The 25,664-nt window shown below is 43.8% G+C and overlaps 1 protein-coding gene across 1 annotated transcript; it reads right to left on the bottom strand.

Moving 5' to 3' along the window:
* Window positions 1-25,104, bottom strand: LMOD1 (leiomodin 1). Its single transcript, XM_083617433.1, has 4 exons — window positions 24,659-25,104; window positions 5,705-7,444; window positions 1,187-3,229; window positions 1-866 (listed from the first exon to the last, which is right to left on the bottom strand). Exons 1-3 carry the CDS (start codon window positions 24,917-24,919, stop codon window positions 3,203-3,205), a joined length of 2,028 nt encoding a protein of 675 aa, XP_083473559.1. The 5' UTR covers window positions 24,920-25,104; the 3' UTR covers window positions 1-866; window positions 1,187-3,202.
* Window positions 25,105-25,664: the final 560 nt, after the last annotated feature.

Genomic DNA, 25,664 nt, shown 5'->3' with positions numbered 1-25,664 from the left:
TCAGCAGCATTTTGTGAGCTTTATTAATGAAAGTGTGGGTGCTTTTGTACATATTTCAAATAAGATTTACATTCATGAGTTGGAACTGAAAACTGCAGCAGCTTCTGCAACCGAGATCACCTGCTCAAGCGATTTGTCTCTTGTTATTTCTCTCTCCTTCTCCAACATTTGTCCAAAATGTGCTACAGATCTAAATCCAATACTACTTTCTTTTTCAGTAAGCAAGCACAGATTCCCTCTCCAAAGACTGATTTAAAAAAACTAAAGCCCACAAAGAACAGTTCTCTTTCAAGTGCTACATAAACCCCCTCCTGTATTTTACCCTCACTTATTAGGACCCCTCTAACTGCAGAGTTTGCATGCTCAGCTGGATAAGAGAAGAGGCAGGGAAAGCCTTTTTGAGTTGTGAGGATCTCCATAGACACATTAACAGGAGTTCCACTTGTCCTTCATGGAAGGATGAACACATGTGCAGCTTGGGGGAGAGAGTGCTCTATACTACCTGTTCTTGGGTGAGAAATCTTGCTGGTTTCTCTCCTACCGCAGAGGAACCATGAATGAGTTTCCTGATCTGGAAACTGATTTAAACAGACCGGTAAGCGAATCACTTCCCAGTCACTTGCACCTGCGTCACTTGGCACCATCTCAGTGCAGACAAGCTTTGGCAGTTTGTGTGAGAAATAAAACTCTGCTCCTTAGAGAGTACATCTATTAAGATATATATCCATCTGTCTATATATTAAACTCTTACAGCCATACAAATGCATAGATAATCTTTCTTTCTTTATGTACAGGCTGAGCCACAAACTAGTTAAGCTGCAGGGAACTGAACTGGGCAACATTCTTGTAGCTGAACTGGTATACCGCTACAGCCAGTGGCGTAGCGTGGGGGGTGCAGGGGGGCCGGCCACACCGGGTGCAACATCTGGGGGTTAGGGTTAGGGGGCGCAAATCCACGGGTTAGGGGGTGCAAATTACTTGCCTTGCCCCGGGTGCTGACAACCCACGCTACGCCACTGGCTACAGCTGCTCTATTATCCATCACTTACTCCATGCAGGAGTAAGGAAGATGCCATTTACAGCTGAACTCTTATTGCATGCGCTAGTGTAGTGCAGAGATCAGCTTGCTCATTTCACCCCTTGTGTTTATGTTGCCTTCTTCATTTAACTAGAGGGCAAACCCCACAGATTTCTTGAAAACAGCTGCTCAGCAACTTCCCTTAAGCAGGAAGAAAGATGATGCCATTGGTTATTCTTCTTCTTGCAGGCCCCCTCCATACATTCTCTTTGTGGCACATTTGCTACTTCAAAAGTGCTTCCATGTGGTTGACCCAAATGCCCATCAGCAGCATATGGATGTTCCTGCACACTACACAGGGAGTCTGAATTACGTACATGGGCACCTCCCTTGGCAGTGCCCCTCCACTGGAACTGCTGTTGCTGGCATGGGAAATACTCCTAAGATCCAGGCTATCTGTGGCAATGCAGAACATCCACATGTTACCAGTGCATAATGGGAAGCAACCGCAGGAGAGCATTGGGCAGCTACCATGCTGCAAAGGTAATGTATGAGCTGGGCTTCGCTTGCCTGCAAAGAGAAGAGACAAGACACGGAAGCTGAATCTGACACATAGGTTGGTTGGAGGACATAGTATCTTCACAGCCCACATGCCATGGCTTGTTGACCATAGTTCAGGAGACACTGGTCAACAGGCAACAAATGCTACTCCCTTGGGAGTGCCTCTTTCACTTCAAATGAGCAGATGTTGAACTATTTTGAAAAGTTCTGAATTGGCACAGAAACCTTCTGGTCCCAAAAACAAGCCTTATGCTGTTTCTGTAGCAAACGAGTGAAACAGGAGTTCTGTACTCTCTGCTAGGTTACTGTCATCTTGACCAGGCTTCCTCAACCTCGGCCCTCCAGATGTTTTGAGACCAATTCCCATCATCCCTGACCACTGGTTCTGCTAGCTAGGGGTAATGGGAGTTGTAGGCCAAAAACATATGGGGGGCCGAGATTGAGGAAGCCTGATCTTGACTATCAAGTCCCAAGTGCCAGAAATATATGAATGAGAACTTGTGTGCCCTGAGCACTGGAGATTCTGAATGAAGGTTTCCCAATGCAAGCTTTCAAGCTCCCCGCCCCATTCTGTTGTACACATAACAGCCACTGCTTGCGTTTGCCATCACCTCCATTACATGGCCAACCATAATGTGCACCTTCCCTCCCATCAGGCCTCTTAAGATTAGGCATCACAATAGTAGTTTGGAAGATGCTGCTTATGTCAGAGGTTCAAGCACCATGTAGCTCCCCCCCTCCCCCCATCATGGCAGCACAATCCGTAATCCTTTCAGAGCCATTGCCCACGCGTGTGCTTAAAGGTTTGATTGCAGTAGGGTGAGAAGCCATTTACATACACACACATTCAAAACACAGAAACATGCAATGCTTTCCATGCTTCTTCAGGGAACAAAGCCAGCCTTTGCATGATCATCTATCAGAGAAATGGAATCCTTGAGATCACAGAGACATTAGGAAATTAGATTTGGCCCAGTGATTTCTCCTCCAACCTTCTGCTTCATAATATTCCAGGTAGAGTAACATTGGTGCTACCAGTTAGATTTAGCAGCAAATGGCAAGAACATGCTGCTGCTTTGTGTGTGTGTGTGTGCGCAAACACACACAATTTTGGAGTCATTTTGTGCTGAAGATGAGCCTGGCAGTTTTCTTCTTCTGTGCTGCTACCCCAGTGTGGCTTTACTTTTGTATATATTTCTAGTGGCAAGTGATTGCCGTGCTGTCTTAAGATAAGCAGGGATGCTGCAAATATAGGCTTCTTCAATACTTCCCACTTTTCTTTCAAAACTCAGAAAAGGGGGGAGGGAATTGGACAATTAACCCAGCTACATAACACTCTGAGCATCTGCAGACCTCTCCTCTCACGGGAAAAAAAAGTTTCGTGGTTGAAAAGCTCTAAAAATAAATATTGCTTCTTCCTGACACAACGTCTCCTTGGCAGCTCATTCAGTCCTTCCATCCAATTCAGTTCAACCCCGTAGAGAACACTGCTCATTTGGGACTGGAGCAAGGCAGCCTCCTGCTCCTGCTGAGTCCTTCTCGTGTAAACAGTCACCTGAGAGACAAACATAGTGATTCAGCCTTGGCAATCTCATCCTTCCAGGGAAATCTGGATTCCGCTCCCTATTGCAGTATCTTGGGAACCTCCACCTGCCAAGATAAAAGGTGTGCTTGTTAATGCAAGATCTAAGACCAAAGAAAGCTATTGGTGATGCAAATAGCAGCTTGCAGGAAGGGGGAAGCAATTTTCATCCAGACCTGCAATCCTAGTAGTGCTCCCCATGTGCACCACATCTGCTATTTACATTATAAAAATGTGCCTGTTAATTGCATCTATGTGAACCTTGCTTCACATATGAAGGGCCGTTCATTTTATTTTTCTGTATGTGTTTTTTCCTGCATGGATCTACAAGCATCTACAACATATATTTAAGAACACAGTCTCTGAGGTATATGCCATGGATATGCTCCCAGTATGTTTCCGAGCACAACTGAAAGTGTTGGTGCTGACCTTTAAAGCCCTAAACAGCCTCGGTCCAGTATACCTGAAGGAGAGTCTCCACCCCCATCATTCAGCCTGGACACTGAGGCCCAGCTCCGATGGCCTTCTGGTGGTTCCCTCACTGTGAGAAGCCAGGTTACGGGGAACCAGGCAGAGGGCCTTCTCAGTAGTGGTGCCCACCCTGTGGAACGCCCTCCCATCGGATGTCAAAGAAATAAACAACTATATGACATTTAGAAGACATCTGAAGTCAGCCCTGTTTAGGAAAGTTTTTAATGACTAATGTTTTAATGTATTTTAAACCTTCTGTTGGAAGCCGCCCAGAGTGTCAGATGGGCAGGGTAGAAATAATAAATTTGTTGTTGTTGTTGTTGTTGTTATGATTATTATGGATTTGGTTGGTTAGTGGTCAGAGATATTATAAGCTGCTCTTCGGTTAAAACTCCCAGAGCATAACTAAACCAATGCAGTATTTTTTGAAAGTATATACAGTATAACAGCAAAGCAGAAAAAAAATAGTGTTAACAGGGCATGATATAATAAAATCTCCACAAGGCCTAGGTAAATAATTGATTTACCCATACAAAGAACATGAAACTTGGTTCAAGGTAATATTCACCAGGAAAGCATTCAAAACAAAGGGAGCCACCACCTGATAGTTCATATCCCTGTTTGGTGGGGCACTGTGGGGGGGCACCTCTTATTTTCGGGGATTATCTTAATAACCAGGAAGTCCATGTGAGTGCAGGTGGTCATTTAGGAACCCAGGTTCATGATCAGTTAGGGTTTTAAAGATTAAATATGTCCTGGAAATGTTTTAAGAAGCCTATTGGTGCATGAGCATCACAACATGCATAATACTGGCAAAGTAGATACATGTGGTTCCTCATATTTTAGTTTACATATTTTGTACAATGACTCAGTTCAGGCATCATACCAGATTTGATTTGAACATCCCAAACCATGGTCTGAGCTTCCAAATGTACAGCAAACCATGGTTAAGAAGTATTTGTCTGCTTTCATTTTCCATTCTTTAAGCACCTAAGATCCACAATGACACTCTTATCTCAACTGCACAGCAGTCTCTGAAGACAGAACTACCACGGTAACTATAGCTTATCAATTGAACCTTGTTTGCACAAAGTCTAGTTTGTCAATTCAGTAATTTATGATTCTGTTTCTTTTGTCAATTGCAAACAATGGTGTTCAAACATGGCAAAGCTTCCTTTACCATGGTTTGGCATGTTGTCTGAACTAGGAAGCAATGTATGAAGTGTGTAGTGCATCAGTGGTGAAGTATGAAAGTATCTATTTAGCCCTGAGTTCACATACTGGAAAGCTGAGCAGATGCATAGATGTCACAAAACTGTCATATGTGTGTACATATTTTGTGGATTTTACATCAATGCAAAAAACGTTTCATGTATCAAAAAGGGATCATGTTTGTTTCCAGTTCTCACCTCTTCCCCTCTTCCTTCCTTTAAATTACCGGTATTCTATGAAATCAGCTCCCAGTGTGAACCTGATAATCCAGCTATCATCCTTGCAAGGACCCCAGAGAGGCTCATTTCCTTTTATTTTGTTGCCATTTTGGTACCTTTTAATTTTCCCAGGCCTTTTAAGCTGTCTCAGCTTTAAGGTGTCTTTTCGTCTCTGTTAGAAGCATTTTTACATAGCCCAACACTTGTGCTCGTTCAATTGTTATTGAGTTTTCAGTGGCTTTATCTTTAATAATAATAATTATTGTTTATACCCCACCCATCTGGCTAGGTTTTGCCAGCTACTCTGGGCAGCTTCCAGAAGAATATCATAAGTTGTGAGCTGCTTTTAGAGCAAGGTGGCCTACAAATACTATTAATAAATAAATGCACATGTTATTTAACAGTAATGAGCCATTCTGGGCTTGGTACTCATTGGGCAGTTCTCAACAACACTCCATACTTCTTTAGAACGCAAGTGATGGAAAATATGCCATTTATCAGACGCAGGAGATTGGGATGGGCTAGGGGGAGTGTGTGTATGTAGCACTAATCCTAGATGGCTGGCATTATTAAGAGTGTAGCTTCAATGAACCCAGGAAGGACTTCACCCCAGGATGCTTCCCACATTTGCCCTTTACTTGCCTTCTTCAGCTGTTTGACATTGGTGGAGCGAATGGCTGCCAGAAGCTGGTCTCTGGAGTTCTTCTCTTGTGGTGGGAGAGCTTTCTCTACCATCTTCCTCTGAGATGCCGGAGAGAGCGACAACCGTAAGTTTTCATTGATCAGGGGAGGAGCCAGGAGAGGAGCCAGAGGAGGAGCTAGAGGAGGTGGAGGTGGTACTTCTGGGGCTCCAGCCTTCTTAGGGGAAACCTTAGGGGACGTTTTGGGGGATGGCTTTGGTGAGGCCTTAGGTGAAGAAGCAGCTGGCAGGCCTCCTGCCTTTGGCACCTCCAACAAGTCCTTCTTCTCCCCTTTTCCCTGAGCCTGCTTCTGCTCCTGCAGGCGCTTCTGCCGCTGCTTGTCCATGTTGCGGCTCAGCAGGTTGGTCACGGTCATCCGGGGCCCTGCCAGCTCAAAGTGGTAGCCCAGCTTCAGGAGGGTGGTGTTCTCCTTCAGCAGCGTGGCTATCTCCATCTCCGTCTTCCCTCCGCAGATATGCCTCTGGTTGTGAAAGCGGAGCTCGGTCAGAGTGTTGTTCTGCAGCAGAGCACGGAAGATGGCCAGGATCCCTTTGCCCGTGATGTGATTGGAATCCAGGTTGATGCTGGTCAGCGTCTTGTTGGCCTTCAGCATGATGGCAATGGCAAAAGCAACATGGTCATCTGCGCGTGTGTTGGCCAGGGCAAAGACCTTGGCGACGGTGTTGAATTCCAAGGCCTCGGCAAAACGCACCAGGATCTCGTTGTTGATGCAGTCGGAGTTATTGACATTGATCTCTATCATCTCTGGGTCGTTATTCTTCACTTTCTCCAAGGGCTCATCAAAGATGCTGGTGGCTTCCTCTTCCGTGCCCTGGCTGGAAGAGCCGTCTGCCAGTTTAGAGGGGCTGCTCTCAGGAGCTTCTGTTGTCCCTTTCTCTTGCCCTGACATAGAGGTTTTCCCCTCAGAGGTTCCTTTGCTATCTGTTGGGGATTTTGCCTCACTGCCAACCTTTGATCCTTGCTTTAAAGCTGGACTTTTCTCTCCATTTCTCTCTGATTCCTTTTTGTCTTCTCTCCGCCTGTCTAAGCCTGACTTTAAAGTAGAACCTTTTTCTCCTGTTTTTTCAGATTCCTTTTTATCGTCTCCCTTTCTGTCTAAGCCTGACTTTAAGGCGGAACCTTTTTCTCCTGTTTTTTCAGGTTCCTTTTTATCTTCTCCCTTTCTGTCTAAGCCTGACTTTAAAGCGAAACCTTTTTCTCCAGTTTTTTCAGGTTCCTTTTTGTCTTCTCCCTTTCTGTCTAAGCCTGACTTTAAAGCTGAGCCCTTTGCTCCTGTTTTTTCAGGTTCTTTTTTCTCCCCCATCTTTTTGTCCTTTTCAGTCCCCCTCTTCAGCTCTGTTGCCTTTTCTTCTTTCCTTTTTTCCTCAACTGCTTTGATCTTGGCTGCCAGGCCCTTTTCTTCCCACCTTCCTTTAATTTCATTGTTGTCCACTGAGATGGCTTTGTATTTGTCTTTGGGTAACTTCTTTGCCTCCTTCTTCTCTTCATTGACTGGCCCAGTGTTCTTAGTAGTGTCCAGTTCATCCTTCCCTTTCTGATTAGCTTTCTGGACATTTTCTTCTTTTTTCCCTTCTTTTCCGAGATCAGAAGATTTGTTTCTTTTCAGATCTCTACCATGGGTTTCCTTTCGTTTTTCTTCAACAATCTTCACATCTTTCTTCCTCTCTGCTGCTTTCTCTTCCTAGAGCAGGGGGAGAAATGCAGAAAGAAATGTTTGTTGAGACAATAGCATGCTGACGAAGCAGCAAAAATGCAGTTTGCTCCCAGAGGCTATGTTTGTCATATTTAAAAGGAGAAAATGACAGTGGTTAAGGAGAGCCTATCCATTTCCTCCCCAAATCAGCTTTAATTAGAATTGAGAAGAAGAATAAACTAGATGCACTTTAAGACAGGAATGTGTACAATGAAAACTAGAGAGAGATCTTATTAACACTCATTTGACTCTGACGTGGAGCCATGATCAGCTCATGCCAAACCCTCCACATAATGAACCTGCCCTTTGGATCTCAAGGAGCATTTCTATAAACATCAGGTCTTGCTGTCCCTTATGGAAACAGCTGAGCCAAAATGCTACATCTGAATCTCTTTGGCTTACACGGATTTCATTTCTGGCATGGCCAGGACCCAAACTTTCTAGAATCTGCATATCCAGCTTAAAACATGCCCTCTAGCTAAAGGACATCCATAGAAAAGGCAATCTTTTATATGACTTGGATCTAAGAAATCTGGAAAAACAACAACCCAGCACATAGTTAAAACAAATTTGCCTTAAGACATTATTTACATTATGGTCATAAACAGACTCCCTTTTGAAAAAGCAAGGATCTCTGTATTTAGTTAAGAGATTACGAGACTCATTTGAGTCCAGTATGTAGAGCTGCCCTTCCAGGACTGGAATGCAAACAAGTGGACCAAACCCTCAGACATGGTTTGCTGCTGGGTCAGAAAGGCAACCTATAGCCCCATGCCACCTATAAATGCAACAACAGCCCTTTCTCTTGCTAGCCTTTACAATTATTTTTAAATTTAAAAACAAGAAAGGAAATAGGATAATTCCTTTTTTTAAAAAAATGCCAAAGTGAAAAAGCAGAGAGGGACAAGAGGCAAGAACCTATATTGGTAGCTTTGACAGTAGATTAAACAGTAATTTATTATGTTTTTATATAAGTTGGAAGCCACCCAGAGTGGCTGGGGCAACCCAGTCAGATGGGTGGGGTATAAATTAATACAATTGTTGTTGTCGTCGCTGAAAAGGACGCCCCTATTTTCATCGGAGAAATGCTGGAGGCTATGCAATTCACTTGCAGCCCTACCTCTGACCTACCCTCTTATACCATCCCATGAGTGGACAAAATGTCTCCCTAGTCACCATGCCTTGCAGCAATTGGCACAAACTTATTATGCTCTGACCCTGGCCTTTCTTTAAAAAGAACCAGCCTGTTGCTTGCGCCGATTAATCACAAATGTTTTGACAAACTAAAGCGCTTCAAGTTCCTCCTAAACATACTAAAATGAACATTGCTGCTCCTTGCTGGCAATTACTGTTCCGCAGCCCCACTCAGATGTTTCCTTAAAAGGAAAAGGAGACTTGGGAACTTCTTGTTTGGAATCTGGGCATTGAGGCACTAATGATCCCCTCCTTGGTCCTCTCCCTGGTGCAGCTAGCCTGCTGGACTGGTGCCCAGGGGTGGCTGTGTGCAAGTGGTATTATTCAGCAGGTACCAACAGAGTGACTTAACTGAGCTGCAGAGCTTGGCAGGTGTTTGGCAAGGGATGTGAAAGGCACACTTGGGTTCGAGGGTTGTTAACAGCCAATACTTACTAAGCGACATCTCTGCTCTTCAGCCTTGCAGAGAGTCAGTAACAACGACTATGTAAGTATGAATGCAACCCCTAGCAGCAAATCTAGATTGGTCACAGAGAAGAAAAGATTATTTGCATTAAACATCCAGTGGAAGACAGTACTACGCTAAAACAGTCCTCAATAACCCTCAAGCAATTATCCTTAAATCAAGGCTGTGGACACAGGGCCAGCTTAAAACACAGCTAGGTAGTTCTTTCTCTCAATTCGGATTGATGCTGGTTTGAGGAAGAACATATAAAAATGCAGTATTTTGTAAGGAGTGACAGGATAGATGCAGGATAGTATAGATGCAGGATTGTGGCTAACACCGTGTGTACATTGCTTCCCAAACTAGCAGCTGGAGCATAATGGATGCAGAGTAAAAATAAAAAAAAGGTGTGTGTGTGTGTGTGTGTGTGTGTGTACACAGTGCAAGAAAGGGTGTATATCTTTCAAGTTGCAATTGCACTTGCTGTACACACCAGAGAGGGAGGGTCTTCACTCGATGTACATTACCCTATTTGTTTCCATGTGCCCAAACACCCTCTGCACTCCTATTCAAAGAAGTCATCCTCTGCACAAGTGTCTGAACACAGCTTAAGCCTTTCTTGCATTTTCAAATCAGATTGAAGCTGCAATCCATTAGGAGTATTCCTCGAGAAACTACAACTATATGGATTGTGGCCAAGGTCATGGGTACTCGACTTTAAACACCAGTGGTGGGAGCACGTGAGAGCCAGAGTAAATGGTAATGTGTACACAGCCTAAGCTGTAGCCTGAAAAGACATGACCTTGGCAAAATTCTGAAGGTCAGGAAACCCAGAATCCCAGGAGCCACCGGCTCAGCCCACATGGGACAGGAAATAACTCCTAGGGGTAACTATGGCAGGCATCAAATCTTGCCAATGATTCCTTTACTCTAAGAAGTGCCTGCGCAGGGATGGTTGGGCAGGGATTTCCTCCCCCCCAAAAGCATTACTATTTCTGGAATGGGTGTGTGCACATTAAGCATATGTCTGGAAAGCATGAATCTGATCTCCTTCCTGGTCTTCATTCCTGTCTTAAATTGGCCTTTCCACATTGTTGCTTGGCTTACAACTGGGATCTGAAGTAGGCACAGGGCAAACATTTGAAACTGAGGAGCTCAAAATGGTTTCCTCAGATACAGGCCACATTTGTGTTGGGTTGCGTGGAACCCTTTGAGCAAGAGGCATGCACCCTCTACCACATCACCTGCTACTTACTACCCAGTGCCACCATAGGTCAGTGCATCTGGCTATTAAGCAGAATGCTGGTGGTTCGAGTCCACCCAGGGATGGCTGTGGGTGGGATTCCTGCATCGCAGGGGGTTGGACTAGATGGCCCTCATGGTCACTTCCACCTCTATGATTCTTCCACTTCTCCAGGCCAAAACACCTTTGCAGAGGGAACTATGGGATCGATATTGATCGTCATGTGGAAGTTGCTGCAAAAACTAGCAGTGGGAATGCGCTGATGTGGAGTAAATGGTAATGGGAACATACCTTGACTGACCCGATCCAACCTAGTCATTTATCAGAGGACTATAATCAGAGGGTTTATAAGAGCACCCAAGGAAAAAATGTATGCTGTCACATATAAACACACCCCAACAAGCATCTCTGTATTCCACATTAACCCTCTAATTATGTATTTAATAATAATAATATCTATCCCACCCTTCTCTGCAATGCAGACGCAAGGCAGGCACCAATTCTAAACAAAGAAGAAAGGCCCCTCTGGACATCTTTTTTTTTTAAATCTTTTTTATTAATTTTCCAATAAAAAATCCAATTAACATATCCAATCATAATCCAATTAAAATAAAAAGACCAAAGTATAATCCAAATTATAATTGTTGATTTTTTCGGGGCTCCCCATAGTCTGGACCTCTGAAGCATATTTCCAAATCTCAGTCCTGCCTCTCCTCGTTGTTCCCTCTGGACATCTTTTTACTTACAAGGATTTGTGCTCATGATGGTATGGAGGTGGTTATACGGGATCCTGATTTCAATACTGTTTGCATCTGCAAGTTTTGGGGCAGACATACTACTTCGTTTCCAGTCAGTGCATGTGTACCATAGCTTCTTGCTGAATCCCTGAAACTTTTTATACCACAAATGTTCCAGAGTGAGTTCATTGTCCTTCTTTGTAGCATTATGGTGCAAGAGTGTCCCTCTCAACTGCAACAATATGGTGACATTGGCAAAGCATCACAGAACAACTAATAAAGCAGAATGATGTGTGGACAGTCCAGTATAAATCTGACACCAATGCACTATGCTTAGGACTACACCCAGTTTGAGATTCTATTCTATTTCCTTTGTTAAATATTTTGTGGTAGTCTCCAGTTGCTATTAAAAATGTGAGGTTCGCCCCCCCCAAAGGGCGAGCAAATAAGAATAAGTCTTTTACAAAGGAAAATATTTGCTTTTAACAGATGTAAGACCAAAACTCAACAGGCATTTTCTCAGCATAGAGATGGAAAACTTCATTGGCTGCAGGATATTTTTTTTCTAAAGAAAAGGATTTGTGAGGAATAATTCAGTAAAACAATCTAAATAATCCAAGGAAGTAAGCCAGTCACACACCACATGGCACAGCAGAAAATGAAACACCACTTCACATTGGGAAAAGGGGCATGACACACAGTATCTGAGGATGGAGGCAAAGTGTATCTAAGTTATGAAAAATAATTCCATAACTCATCTTGGTCTATGTACAGTGGTACCTCAGGTTAAGTTCTTAATTCATTCCAGCGTTCCGTACTTAACCTGAAACTGTTCTCAACCTGAAGCACCAATTTAGCTAATGGGGCCTCCTGCTGCCGCCGCGCTGCCGGAGCACGATTTCTGTTCTCATCCCGAAGCAAAGTTCTTAACCTGAAGCACTATTTCTGGGTTAGCGGAGTCTGTAATCTGAAGCGTATGTAACCTGAAGCGTATGTAACCTGAGGTACCACTGTATTTTATATGACTACTCACAGTCACAACGGATCTCTCTAATGCTATTTATGAACATTGCTAACAAGAAAGTGTAGCTTATTCTACTTGTCTGAGAAGAGATGCATTCAGAAACATGACTGCCGATAACGTTGACCACAGAACTAGCTCCGTAACACCCAAAAGCCTATTTCCATGAAGAAACATTTCAATTGTGCAGCATCCAGATAAACTACTGCATTCAGAACAATACACTCCCATCATAGATGAGTTGGTGGTGCCAAGCTGCAGAAAGATTATGCAGTTAGCAACAGCTTATGCAGTGCCAACTGCATCTCTCAACTTGAAGGTGTCAACAGTTCCTCAAATGTCAACTGATATTCAATTACCTTTCAATGTGAACCGTTCAGACGGTGTGAAAAAAAGAATATGGCTTAATAACATTGTTGCCCCAAAACAAACTTGAGGATGATCAACTTGATGTCTTCATCATTTTGTCAGGTGCAAAATTCGCTTGCTGGTTTTTGTGCTCTCTCTGAATCCAGCTGTTTACCCCTATTCAAATACTGTAACTTGCTCATTCTCTGCCTGAATGACTTTGCAGACAATGGATATTGTGAAAGAGCTAACAGAGCAACTAAACCTGGGGCAGACACCTGTCACTAGGAACATAAGAAGACCCTGCTGGGCCAGGCCAATGGCCCCTCCAGTCCAGCATCCTGCTCTCATAGGGAAACCCTCAGGCAGGAGCCAAGCACAGGGACAATTTCTCCTCTTGTGGTTTCCACCAACTGATATCCTCCAAGCATACTGCCTCCAGCAGTGAAGGCAGAACAATGCCACTGCGGCTGGTAGCCATTGATTCAGAAGCATGACTTCTGAAGCCTTACCAGGTTGGCATCTTTATTGGGGTGGCCACTATGACCCCTAGGTCTCATTCCCAGTCAGTCACCACCATGAGTATATATGGGAAATCAAAATTTTTGGCCTCGGCATGCATTACTTACACTTTCTTCTCCTTCTGCATGACCACGTTTGTAGGCTCTATAAGCAACAACCTATTGGACAAGTAACTGATAAACCCCTTCCAGATTCCTATATGCTACCACTAACCTCAATTGTCCTTTTTCGTTGAGAAGTTCCCTTTTATGGTCCTTCTATCCCCCCCCAAACAAAGCAATTCACAGGCTCCAGCTGACTCATGTCTTTGGACTTTCTGGCTGGACATAGTGTGATTCTGGGAATGGTGAATTGACATTGGCTGCCACACCAGCATCAGCCGGAGATGTCACAGAGGTTAACTCTGTTCCTCATTCTGACCCTGGTCACACACAACAGAATATGTCTTCAGGTATCTCTCTTGGCTTATTTTTCTGGATTGTAACAAGTATTAGAGAATTACTTAACTACTTTGGTAAATTCTTATGTTCACTGGTTCCACAGAGAAAGGCTGTTTAGGTCCTGCTTCTAATCAAATATCTTCCTTTTGTTTCTCCAGTTTGGGCTATACGCCTGAATAGGAACTCACTGCCTGAGTTTGGTATTAGAGGAAATAATTAGAACAGTGCTTTCCGAACTTTTCATGTTGGTGACGCACTTTTTAGGCATGCATCATTTCGCGACACAGTAATTCAGTTTTACTAGCAAACCGGAGATTAAACTAACCCCTTTCCAGCCCTGGGAGGAGCACGGGGAGCGTTTGTGCGACACACCTACACACTGCAGCCAACACACTAACGTGTCGTGACACATACTTTGGAAAGCTCTGGTGTAGATGCTACACAACCTGCTCACCTCTTAGGTTTCCCTTGGGCCATGATTTTCTTTGCAGATCTGAGAGCTGTTATGGTCCTTTCCTAGAGAGATGCTTTGCTAAAATTGGGGCGTGAGTAGGGTCAGGATTCATCTCTAGAGAGATGTCCCTGGCACCATCATCATCAACTTTTAGACACCAGGCAAATACATTCTTGTTTACTGTAGCATTCAGTTCTTAACTGCGATCATATGGTATGTTACTCTAGTCTGGACCAGTCTTTTAATAGGGTATGGCACAATTCACCCTTTATTGCAGGATAAGCTTTTACTAAATAATTTTATCATGTTCCTCCTTTAGTGGGTTGGGGTAGATTTGTCTTTTTGTAACATTGCTGGGTGAGTTTTATCTTTTTGATGTTTTAAGTTTTGTATTCTGCAGATGTTATGAAATGAAGTAGTAGACCCACTAGAAGTAACAGACTTAATGTGCTTTAATTTTAATGGGTCTCTTCTGAGTAAAACTTCATTGATAACTAGGTAAGGTAAACGGTAAAGGTAAATGACCCCTGGACGATTAAGTCCAGTCAAAGTCAACTGTGGAGTGCGGTGCTCATCTCGCTTCAGGCCGAGGGAGGCAGCTTTTGTCCACAGACAAACTACCCTTGATGTTTTCACAGTGGAAAGGCTTTGAAACATTTTATGTAGTTAGTGATGAATAAACACAATTATAATAGCAATCCTTTCACTACCAATAAGGTTAATTGACGCCCCCTGAGCTGTGTGCATTTGGCTCCTTGAGTATGAAGAAGTCATAGAGATGCTCATTTCTATTTTAGGTTGTTTATAAACAGCTTCCTGGTTACCTATGGTTGTCCTAACCATCAGAGAAAAAGAAGACCTCTTATTATGTAGTCAAAGTAGTTCCAAATATAACTTGCTCTTCTGAGATTCAGTAGAGAACCAAGATCATAAATGCCTGCTACTTTCCCATCCCTGATAAATTCCAAAAGAACCTCACAGACCTGGCTTCTGTCTTTTTCTCTCATTCCAGGAAAATGATTGGTATTTCCCATACAAGGTTGAGCAGATGCAAGACCACCCCCGTTCCTCCCCCAGCTCAAAGGAGCAGAGTAGGTAATGCTGTCTAGGAGGAATGGACATTGGGTTAGCAATCTCCAGCACAGCTGGCAGGTATTGGATTGTGGATGTCTGGTCTGATCAAAGGTGCATATTTTAGATAGCAGCAAAGTCGTAAACTCCAGATTAGTCAGTTTACAGTGAAGCATCTCTCAGCCCTGCAATATTTTGCCTTGTTAGCCAAACACCATCTGAAAACATCACAATAATATATGGGGTCCCTTCAACTCATACCAGAAGAAAAGGCTGCAGACTGACATCCAGCATGGAGGTGGAAACAAGAGGCAAACAGAGGAACACAGAAAGCTGGTTTCTACTATGTTAGAGCATTGGTCCATCAGCTCTGGATTGTCAACACTGACAGGCAGTGTCTCTTCAGGTTTCAGACAAGGAGTGTCTCTCAGCCCTACATGGAGATGCCAGGGATGGGACCTGGGATCTTCTGTATGGAAAGTTGTTCCACCACTAAACTATGGCCCTATGTGCACTTATGACACAGACTTTGGTTACTTGAAGGTAGAGGCAAAGCGTGTGGCCATCCTGAGTTGCGACAGTGGCTTTATTCTCCACCTAGGGCATCTCCCTGCTTGCAGTGAACTCATCTGCCACAAGCAGAAGGTGCTGCCTCTGCCGTGTGGTATGGTGCTTAGCATGTTGGACTAGGGTGGGGGAGCTGCCAGCTCGAATCCCTTCCCAGCCATGAAACTTGCTGTTGGTCCATCATTATATCTCGGCTTAACCTACCATCCAGATTTGTTGTGAGGATACAAGCAGGACTGTCTTACCCATTAGGGTTAGTGGTGCCCTGCGCCATGGTACCCACCCATCAGGGGCGCCCAGCAGCAGGAGTCTGGGACCGACCGGGAACAGCTGCGAGGGCATGCTGGGTGGCGGCGGCTCTTCCTACGGACAGCCACGCTCTCTCGCTTCCTGCCTGGGAGAGGAGGCAGCAGCGGTGGCAGGAAAAGCTATGCGGCACCCTTCTCCCTCCTGCAGTAGCGGGACTGCTGAGGAAACCCGCAGGGAGGATGGGGAGGGGGAGGGGTGCCAAGGATGTTGCCCCACACCCATTCTGCACCACGGCACCAGATATGCTTAAGACGGCCCTGGATACAAGCAGGGACAAGAAGCCCTGGGCTCCTTGCAGGTGCACTGCCTTGCAGGGTGTGATAAAAGTGTAATAGGCACATTATAAATACCACCCAAAGGCCTGTCAATTGTTGGCATGCAACACTGAATATGCAAGAACTGCCTTGATGGATCAGATCAAACCTCCACTTAATCTCACACTCTGTCACCAACAGCACTAGTAAGATGCCTTTGGGGAACTTATAAGCAGAGCATTTAGACAGAGATTATTGCAGCATAACTGGAGGGTCGCTCCTGGCAAATCAATGAGGAAATATCTGCTTCAGGCAAATGCATTGCCACAAGCAGGGATTTGCATGGGCTAAGAGAAAAGGAAGTAGCCATGAACTGGGCAGCTCTATGGACCATCCCTCAGCTCTAAGGATGCTTTGAGTCTCAGCCTGAGCACTGTCACCTGCTAAGCAAGCCTTCAACCAAGCCTTCACTCTTGTCTTCTACATCTGTTTCATTATTGTATTAATTCACTTAATCAGCCATGGAGAACAAACCACTGGGCACAGGACTAAAAGCTCTATGGTTTGACATATTGCATTTCCATGAGGTAAGAAAAACTGATGGGAAATGGGATGATGATCTCAGTGTGTGAGAGATCTTCATGTTATTACAAACTATAGAACAACTATAATGTTACATGTGTTTCAACTATAGGCAAACTATAATGTTACATGTGTTTCAATATATTTCAACTACAGTGGTATCTTGGTACTCGAATGGCTTGGCTCCTGAACAAATCAGCTCCCGAACACCGCAAACCCAGAAGTAAGTGTTCTGGTTTGCGAATGTTTTTCAGAAGCCAACTGTCCGACACAGCTTCCAATTGAGTGCAGAAAGCTCCTGGAGCCAATTGGAAGCTGTGCCTTGGTTTCTGAATGGTTTCAGGAGTCGAACGGACTCACAGAACGGATTAAGTTTGAGAACCAAGGTACCACTGTATTGTTTTTAACTAGTTTGTTTGTACTATAGTACTATGTATTTTATAATGGTGTTTTAAAATGCTGTGAGCCACCTTGAACTCCAATTTGGGAGAAAGGCAAGATATGAATACAATAAATATATAAACAAACAAGCAAACAGCTGGAGGGCCACAGGTTGCCCATCTCTGCTCAAAATACAGTCCAGTGTCTCAGATGATCATGACAGAAGTCACAGCATTAACAAAGGCTGATTCACATGTTATTCTTGTATAACCCAGGGGAGATGGGAGGTTCTGCATACCTGGGGTGGAGCGAAGGGTGGGGGGAGACGATAGCAACATGCCAAATAGTGACACTAGAATCTCAGCTGTGACTAGATTGAAGTGACCCAGAATTGATTTCAGCCTTGAGAAAGTTCCAAACTAACAGAACTTAAAAAGTTCCAACCATTCAAAAGGGTTCGGCTGAAACAAGAGAATGCTAAAGTCCCTACTCTACTTATGGAAGAACCGGAGGAGCACAAGGAAGACTGCATTCGGATGATGATCTTCTCAGCCTGTGAGAGATCTTCATGTCATAAGAAATTTGGCCCCGGTTTCAGCCCCGCTGCTGCTGGGATCTGGGGTTTCAGGAGTGTTAATCCCCCTATTACTAACAAGCCCAAGGAGGAGGAAGGGATTGGACAGGGTATTTTTTCTTTCTCTCCGGGGATGGAAAGAGAAGAGAGTCAGCTAGGCAAGATCTTATTACTGCAACATGATCTGAAGGGGCAGATTTACCAGGCAGCTTGACCACCAGCATAAGTTCTTTGTCTTCTACTGTTTAGCTCTGTAGTACATACATCAAATTAAGCAAGTTGGTAACTCTTTGAAGATGCCGTTCAATATTTTAAAAATGTGTATCTGGGGCCTTTCTTTAGCTTGGTCCATGAAATAACTATTCCATGAAATCTACTCTTTGCAGAACTTTGCACTACAATGGAAGTAAATTCAGTGAAACTGGGTATGCTGTTTGGAAATTTGCTTTCTTTCAGATACTGTTATTAAATGGATTTTAGAAAGCAAAAACTTGGAAATCCGATTGTGCCATATGCATTCTTTTCTTAATAGGCTGCAGATGTCCTCTGGCAAAGGATATCTTAAGGTGAGGTTCCCAGGCTTTTAAGAGCAATAACACAAATCCAAATGACCAGTTTATTTGGTGGCATTTAACCTTACCCTTGGACTCCAAAGAAAAAAGGAACAAAACCATATGATCCAAAGGCACACCATATCATTTCTTAGGAACAAACCTTTTTTTTTGGGGGGGGGAGGAGGGAACATTGTTAAAAATAACAAATAATGCTTCACTGACCTCTAGCATTGATAATCTATATGAGGATATTGGGGTGGGGGACATCAGGTGTGATCCTGTCCCCATCCCCCATGTGATGATTCAGTACGCATTTATTGTGTGGATAGGGTTATATTATTGAAGATACCATGAAGGCACACATGTGCTGTCTACATGGGGACCTTAGTAGGGGCTGTATCCAACTAAGGCTATGTATGCATTAGTGGCCTAAAATGCAATGAGGTTGTTTCCTTTCACTGCATTTCAAATTGCATTTGCCCATTGCTGTACACACTTGAGAGGGGGTTTGGACACTTTCACCCAATGCACATTATCCGTTTGGTTTCCCTGCACACAAAACCCCGAACTCCTATTCACAAAGCTGTCATCTGCACGAGAGCTGTCACCTGTGCACACACAATGGCTATCTCAAATGTGCACACCTCAGCTGAACTGAGAAGTGAATGTGGCTTACATTTTCAAATTGGATGGAAGTTTGAGAGAAAGGGCACCAACCAGCAGTATTTCTCAAGACACTACAGGATACGTATGGATGGCAGCTTACATTCTATGCACCTGATGACTCCAAACACCAGAGGTGGGAGCGCCCTTGAGACAGATTTTTTAAAAAAATGTGTACAGATTGTCCTACTCAGAGTAGATCCAGTGAATTTAATGGAGCAAAGTTAGTTGTGTAATGGGTCTGCTTTGAGTAGGATTGACATTGGATGCAACCCCAGATTTCTCTCTTACTTCAAAAGCCATTGATTCCCATTTTACACTTATCTGGCTCAGCTTCAGCAAAATTTACCTGTCATGTCTTAAATAACTTGCTGAACAGTTGAAGTTTTGAAAGGAGCCCTTCTTATACTGTGCTAGCTAACCCCCTGAGCAGCTTGTTTTAATCAGTATTATTACTATGAACAAAACCTCAATGAAATAATAAGTACTTTTTGTAGGACTACACATGAAACTGATTTCATCAAAGACAAACCATGGAGCAATAAACAGGCAGGGAGGTTGATCAGCTGAAGTAACAAAAATCCACTAAACAAAGAGTAGCTACAATTGGGGCTTTTTAAATGCCTTTCCGCTGGCTCTTCTAACTCTCTGTTACTTTCACTATATTGTAAGTATTTATTCCTTGGACTTTGCTTGCTTTACATTAACTGATTCTCTATAGCTGGCTCTTAAGTCCAGAACAATGTTGAAACCAATCCTATGTTCTTGCTTCACAGCAACAGACAATCACAGAGCAAAGGGATGGCATCATGGTGCACATGTGCAAAAGCAACACTTGGGTAGCACCAACCATTAACACTACAGCATTGATCCTAGGGGGACATCTCTGTGGTTCAGGAGCTTTAAAAAGGCATGGAGGCAAATTCATGGTAGTCTTATCAATAGCTATTAGCAACAATAGTTAAATGGAACCTCAGTATTCAGATAGGAAAACACGAGGGGAAGGCTATTGCATTTATGTTCCTAGAAGCATCTAACCTGACCAAGTATGGGGAACCTGTGGCCCTCCAGATGTTGTTGAGACTTCCATCAGGTTCAGCCAGCATGGCCAATGGTCAGGGAGGATGGAAGTTAGTTCAGCAACATCTGGAGGGCCACAGGTTCTCCATCCCTGGACTGGTCACTGTGAGAAACAGGATGTTGGATCAGATGGACATTTGATCTGATCTAAAAAGGCTCTTCTTCTGTCCTACGTGTGTTTGATTTTTGACCAGGTCGTGGGTAGGTAGAATAAGAAACATTTTGAACCCAATCATGAGAGCTGATAGCAGCCTCACAATCTTGGCACCAACACAAATTGGTGCTGGTAAGGAAGTTCCCTGCGCACGTGTGTGTGTGTGTGTTTGTGCATGTACATGCGCACGCATGCACATGCACACAGACACTGACCAATGGGAAACCAGCTGGGTATATGTGTGCGATTGTGATCACAAAAATGGCCTGTAGGAAAATTAAAGAATTGTAGAGTTGGAAAGGACCTTGAGGATCATCTACTCCAATCTGCTGCAATGCAGGAATCTCAACTAAAGCTATCCGATCTCTGCTTAAAAATCTCCAAAGAAGGGGAGTCCACCACCTTCCGAGGGAGTCCCTTCCAGAGTTCTTTCAGGACATCATTAATGCTGTGGCTGCGATCAAATTTCCACACACATACCCCAATCTGAATGATGAATGTCACTACAAACAAAGAAACATGAGATTGATAATTTCCATGGAGCTGAACGCTGGAGAATTCAGGGCAGATAAAAGAAAGTACTTCATTACTCAGTGCATAAACTGTGGAACTCACTCCCCATAGGAGGCACTGATGGCTACCAACTTGGATGACTTTAAAAGTAGATTGGACAAGTTGTGGAGGTTAAGGCTATCAATGATTACTGTGCTCTGCCTTCATGGTCAGAGGCAGTAATGCTTCTGAATACCAGATACTGGAACCCATGGAGGAGTGGGGGGAGACTGCTCTTGTGTTTGGTTCTGGTCATGGGTTTCCCACAGGTGTCTGGGTGGCCACTGTGGGAATCATGATGCTGGACTAAATGGGTTATTTGCCTCCTCCAACAGGCTCCTTTTAGTTTCTTACCATCACAAATCTCCTAATGTCATGTGTAGTTTTAAGGAGAGGCAAATGGGACAGAGCTGTCCACCTGCCCTGTTTGCCTGGCAAAGGATGGCACAGCTGCTTTAGCAACTGGGTGGAAGGAAATGTTTGGCTACAATGATGGAAGCTTTAAATAGGATTGAACTGCTTGTGCACTCTTCGCAGCACACAACTTGGCAGTACGGTGTTCATGAAGCTCCTCTGCTAAAGAAACACTCTCTGGGAGAGATGTATTTTCTCCATAGCATTCAATTCAACCCTGAGCCACAAATAAAAATAATAATAAGGATTAACAGTGCCTTCAACTGTCTACTTCCTATTATGGAGGGTTTTTTTTTAATCATCTTGCATGCTCTAGTTAAACTCATTGTTTATGCAGATGCCGTTAAACTGGATGCTTACAAAGGATCGTGCTGCATACATAGTGTGCTTAACTTTATCTAGTGGGAAACCAAAGAAATAAAGAGAAATACTGCATAATTATCTGCAGGACTGGAGCTATAAAGGAGGCATGAACTATGCATGCATGAAAGAGCCTGTGACTCACCAAAAGACAGCCAATCAGCCCACAGTCCCAGGGGCTCAATGAACTTGTTGCTGCTTCCTGGGACTGAAAACACACAGGGGATTTATCAAGCACCTGGCTGACAAGGATGGCTGGTGGGCTAGATTGAGTCTGGTGGGTCACAAGCCATGCAAGGCCCCATCCACAAGCTGCTATGTTTTCCTTTTGTCTCATTGGGTTTCATCAGCTTTGCAGTTCAGAATACTTCCTGTTGATCTAGGGCGAGACTGAAAAATGAACTGTCAAGAATGACTGTTCATTGAAATACCACAGTTGTGTTGTTGTTGTTCTGGCCTTCGTTCAGCTCATCCTGGAGCAGAAAAACAGGCATGCATTCCCAGTTACATGCTCCAAGCCCCTAGCCTAGCAGTCTAAATACAAACAAATAGAGAACCTGCACTTTAAAAGCTACATTTTTCTTGGTGCTAGTTTCATACACATCACATGTTTTAGTTTCTAAACAAAACAGCCAATGCAAAAGAAACCACATGTTATATATTTTGACACTTGAAATCAATTAACTATTGCCAACTTTATTCGTATGCACGAACACAGAGGACATCCATTCTTTGCATGCAAAAGCCCAACCTAGGAGGAATGACTGCTGGATGGAGCGCAGAGAGAAGAAACGCCATGGTGCATCTGCAGTAGCACAACCGAATGCCTTCTTCTGCCCCAGCTGCAACAAAGCATGTCTTTCCCCCATCAGTCTCTACAGCCACAGCAGGCGCTGCAACCTTCAAACAGTTTGACTTCACCTCCAAAGGCACACTCCTCTATTGTCTCCCGAGACAGATAGATGCCAACCAATGCCTGGATTCTCCAGGTACGGCTGGGAAAGACACCTGCCTGTACAGTCACTGCCAGTTAGTGATGATGATTTCAAGCTATAATACCTGTCCATCATGGGCACTGAAGATCTCCGTGGAGAGTTGCTCCCTGTTGTCTCAAAACAAATTCAACCCCTCTAAGTTGTCTGTTACATTTCGTAAGTTTTTCTGTTGTTGCTTTTAAACAGAAAAAAGCACAATGTTTCAACGCAGTATTGTGTCCCAAATTACAAACAGAATTTCGCAGGACTGCTGATGTTAATGTTAAAGATAAGCCTATGCCCCTGAAAGCTCTTACAATTCCCCCCCTTCCCTCACAAGTAACTGAATTCTTTTGAGTCCCCACAACCACACTTAGTTCTGCAAAAGTGATCAGTGTGTGCAGTGGGGAGAGATCAAGCCACTTTGGCAGACAGAAATAGAACAGGTCCCACTTCTCTAAGCATGGAGGTTCAATTATGGGAATTACTTAACCTGTTGAATTTCTGCCTGCTGTGAAATTATTTAAAAAAACACACAGACAACCCTGCACAGACTATTGCAACTTTTTAGTTGTGTGAAGTCAACATTACTGTGACTCTGATTTTGTGAAGGAAATCACCACTGATAATAAACACGTCTCCTTTCTCCAGCTTTTCTTGCTCAGTGGCCTGTGCTGCCCCAAGTCAAATTCCAGCATCAAAGCAGCAGCAGGAAGAGGCATCCTATCAGAATATAGAATTGGGCAGCTTGCAAAGGCTACTGCTATGCACACAATGTTATCTAATTTTATAAAATACATCAACAATAATGAAGGTAGATCATTTATTTTACACCAGTTTTTATTCCTGCCCTGGCTTCCTGTCTGTTCTCAGATTTCTTCCTCTTGCTGTCAAACTCCTCCATGGCCTTGCTTTCCCTTCTCATTTTGCTGTTTTATCCCATTTATTTACCATTTTAGTGTGTATGAAATTGAGTGTCGCTGCAACTGCACTGCCCCCCACCCAGCTGTGTTGATGCTGTCATTTGCCAGGAGCAGGCTGAGGCACAGCAGTGGTAGGGATGGAGGGGTAGCAGTGCTGGCAGTGGTGGGCACAGATGGTGGTTCCAAACTACAAGAAAGAAGATTCCACCTAAACATTAGGAAGAATTTCCTGACAGTAAGAGCTGTTCGACAGTGGAATTTGCTGCCAAGGTGTGTGGTGGAGTCTCCTTCTTTGGAGGTCTTTAAGCAGAGGCTTGACAACCATATGTCAGGAGTGCTCTGATGGTGTTTCCTGCTTGGCAGGGGGTTGGACTCGATGGCCCTTGTGGTCTCTTCCAACTCTATGATTCTATGATTCTATAAGATGCATGAGAACCTGCCACCTCTGCCAACTTGGTGCTTGTGCCATCCTCACCACAACATGCTCCACCCCGTCAGAGTACCAGAAAGTACCCGTGTGCCATTGCCTCAGTTTCTGCTCTCAGGCACAGCTGGTACAACCACTGAGGCTAGATTCCCAAGGTCAGTATCACAGCCTTTAGTAAGGAAGGTGGCAGGAAGCAATCGGACCTGGAACCCCAGTCAGGACTGAGAAAGAATGGCCTCCTGACCCTTATATGTTCCTGCCCCCTGCTGGGCTGGAGGACACAGAGTGGCAGAGTCCAAATGGCAGAAACAAAGATACTGTATTGTGACAGTGACTTCTATTTCATAACTCTTGGGGACATATTTGCGAGAGTGGAAGGCAACAAGATTCCCCTGACACAATCATAAGCATCCTTTTGGCACCAAGTTAAAACTCACCCCTTCTCCCAGGCATTTGATGGATTATTGCTATCTATTGATGGCATGTGTATGTTGCTGAATGTTTTGCTGCTGTTCTATTGGATTTGTTTTACAGCTTATTGTATGCCTTTTATTGTGATGCATTGTTCTTTCCTTGCTGAGTTTATGTTATGCTTTAAAAATTCTGAAGCCACTTGGAGACTCTTTATGTGTGAAACACAAACTAATACAATGAAATAATATTAATAATAGAGGTAGCAGTTAGCAGTAAAACACTGACACCTTGATGTTCCCTGCTGGGTTTCTTGATTACCCCCTTTTGGAAGAGCTAACACTTAAAAGATGGTTGCATTAATTCTGCTGCATCTTACCATGCTCATTACTATTCTCTAGGAGGGGCAGTGCTCAGCTACTGACTCATTGATTTGCTAGTGACCCTTAAGTGGTTTTCATAACACATAAGTCCTGTTCCTGCCTCCCCCCCCCCACAAATTGCACAAATACTCCCTTTCCCAACACTCAGTAAGAGCAACAACTTACATCGATTGATTGTTCCCTCTGAAGAATTTTCTTGCTCTCCTTCTCACAATAATTGAGCATTGCCTCTCGGTTGTATTTGCCACTTGGTTGCTTGTCAGTTTGGTCTCTCTGCCGCAACCCCACAGGAATGTTTGCATCTGTATCAGAGGCATCCAGCTCTTTTTCTAGCTCTTCCATCTCCTCAGCAGAGAGCGTAGACAATAAGTTGTCAATATCTGGATCCTCACTGACTTGACTTCGGAATCTTGCTACCCTAGACATTTTGGTAGCTTGCAGATGAAGCACAGTATGTCTATATATTGAAAAGGAAAAGTGCCAAATTAATAGGCTTTCAGGGGAAACAGTCAGTGAAACCAGGTTCTTCTTTCTCTTACTTTGGAGGTGTTGAGATGTTACATGAAAGCAGCTGTGACTTCCCCACAGCCTTGAGTATAATGGATATGCAGTTGAAGAACAGTTGGCCAATGAGAGTCAAAGCGGTGCGGCCTGGTTCAGATAGGCCAATCAGACATGGCAGGAGGCGGAGCTGGTGTCTATCAGAGGAGTTTGAAACCTGAGGACATTCCAGGGAATCTTCAAGTGCTGCATGACCAAATTTAGTCCTGCACATTTAGCTTTTTAAATGGGAAAGAAAACATGTAAAAAAGAAAAAGAAGGAAAAAAAACCCACCCCCAAACAAGAGATTAAACAAACGCTGCATGAAAAGTATCAGAACTGTTTGCAGGTCATCCTCTACTTCAACATCACATTTATTCACAAAGTATTGTTGGCACTTAGCATCCTTTTAATTAACAGTCAATTTGCAAGAGAATGTAGGAGATCTGGGACATGCTTGTGGCTTTCATTTTCACTAAATGTTTCCATTTTAAAAAGAATAACACATGCTCTGCTCTTTATAGTATATGAGCATCTGGGTCTTTCTTTGGAATGTTATGCAACACAATGTGCTTCTATGAACAAAACAAACAATTGGGGGAGGGCCATAGTTCAGTAGAAGAGCCTCTG

Source organism: Podarcis filfolensis, assembly GCF_964270895.1.
Source record: "Podarcis filfolensis genome assembly, chromosome: 6".
Classification (NCBI taxonomy): domain Eukaryota; kingdom Metazoa; phylum Chordata; class Lepidosauria; order Squamata; family Lacertidae; genus Podarcis; species Podarcis filfolensis.
The sequence above is the reverse complement of the archived record's forward strand: the minus strand, read 5'-3'. Positions and strand labels throughout refer to the sequence as shown.

Excerpts from the sequence above, each read along its gene's own strand:
- LMOD1 (XM_083617433.1), bottom strand. The coding sequence starts at position 24,919 with ATGTCTAGGGTAGCAAGATTCCGAAGTCAAGTCAGTGAGGATCCAGAT. Across the intron at positions 7,445-24,658 it reads AGAGGGAACAATCAATCGAT|GAAGAGAAAGCAGCAGAGAG; the intron begins GTAAGTTGTTGC and ends CCCCTGCTCTAG. Across the intron at positions 3,230-5,704 it reads ATGTCAAACAGCTGAAGAAG|GTGGAGGTTCCCAAGATACT; the intron begins GCAAGTAAAGGG and ends TTATCTTGGCAG.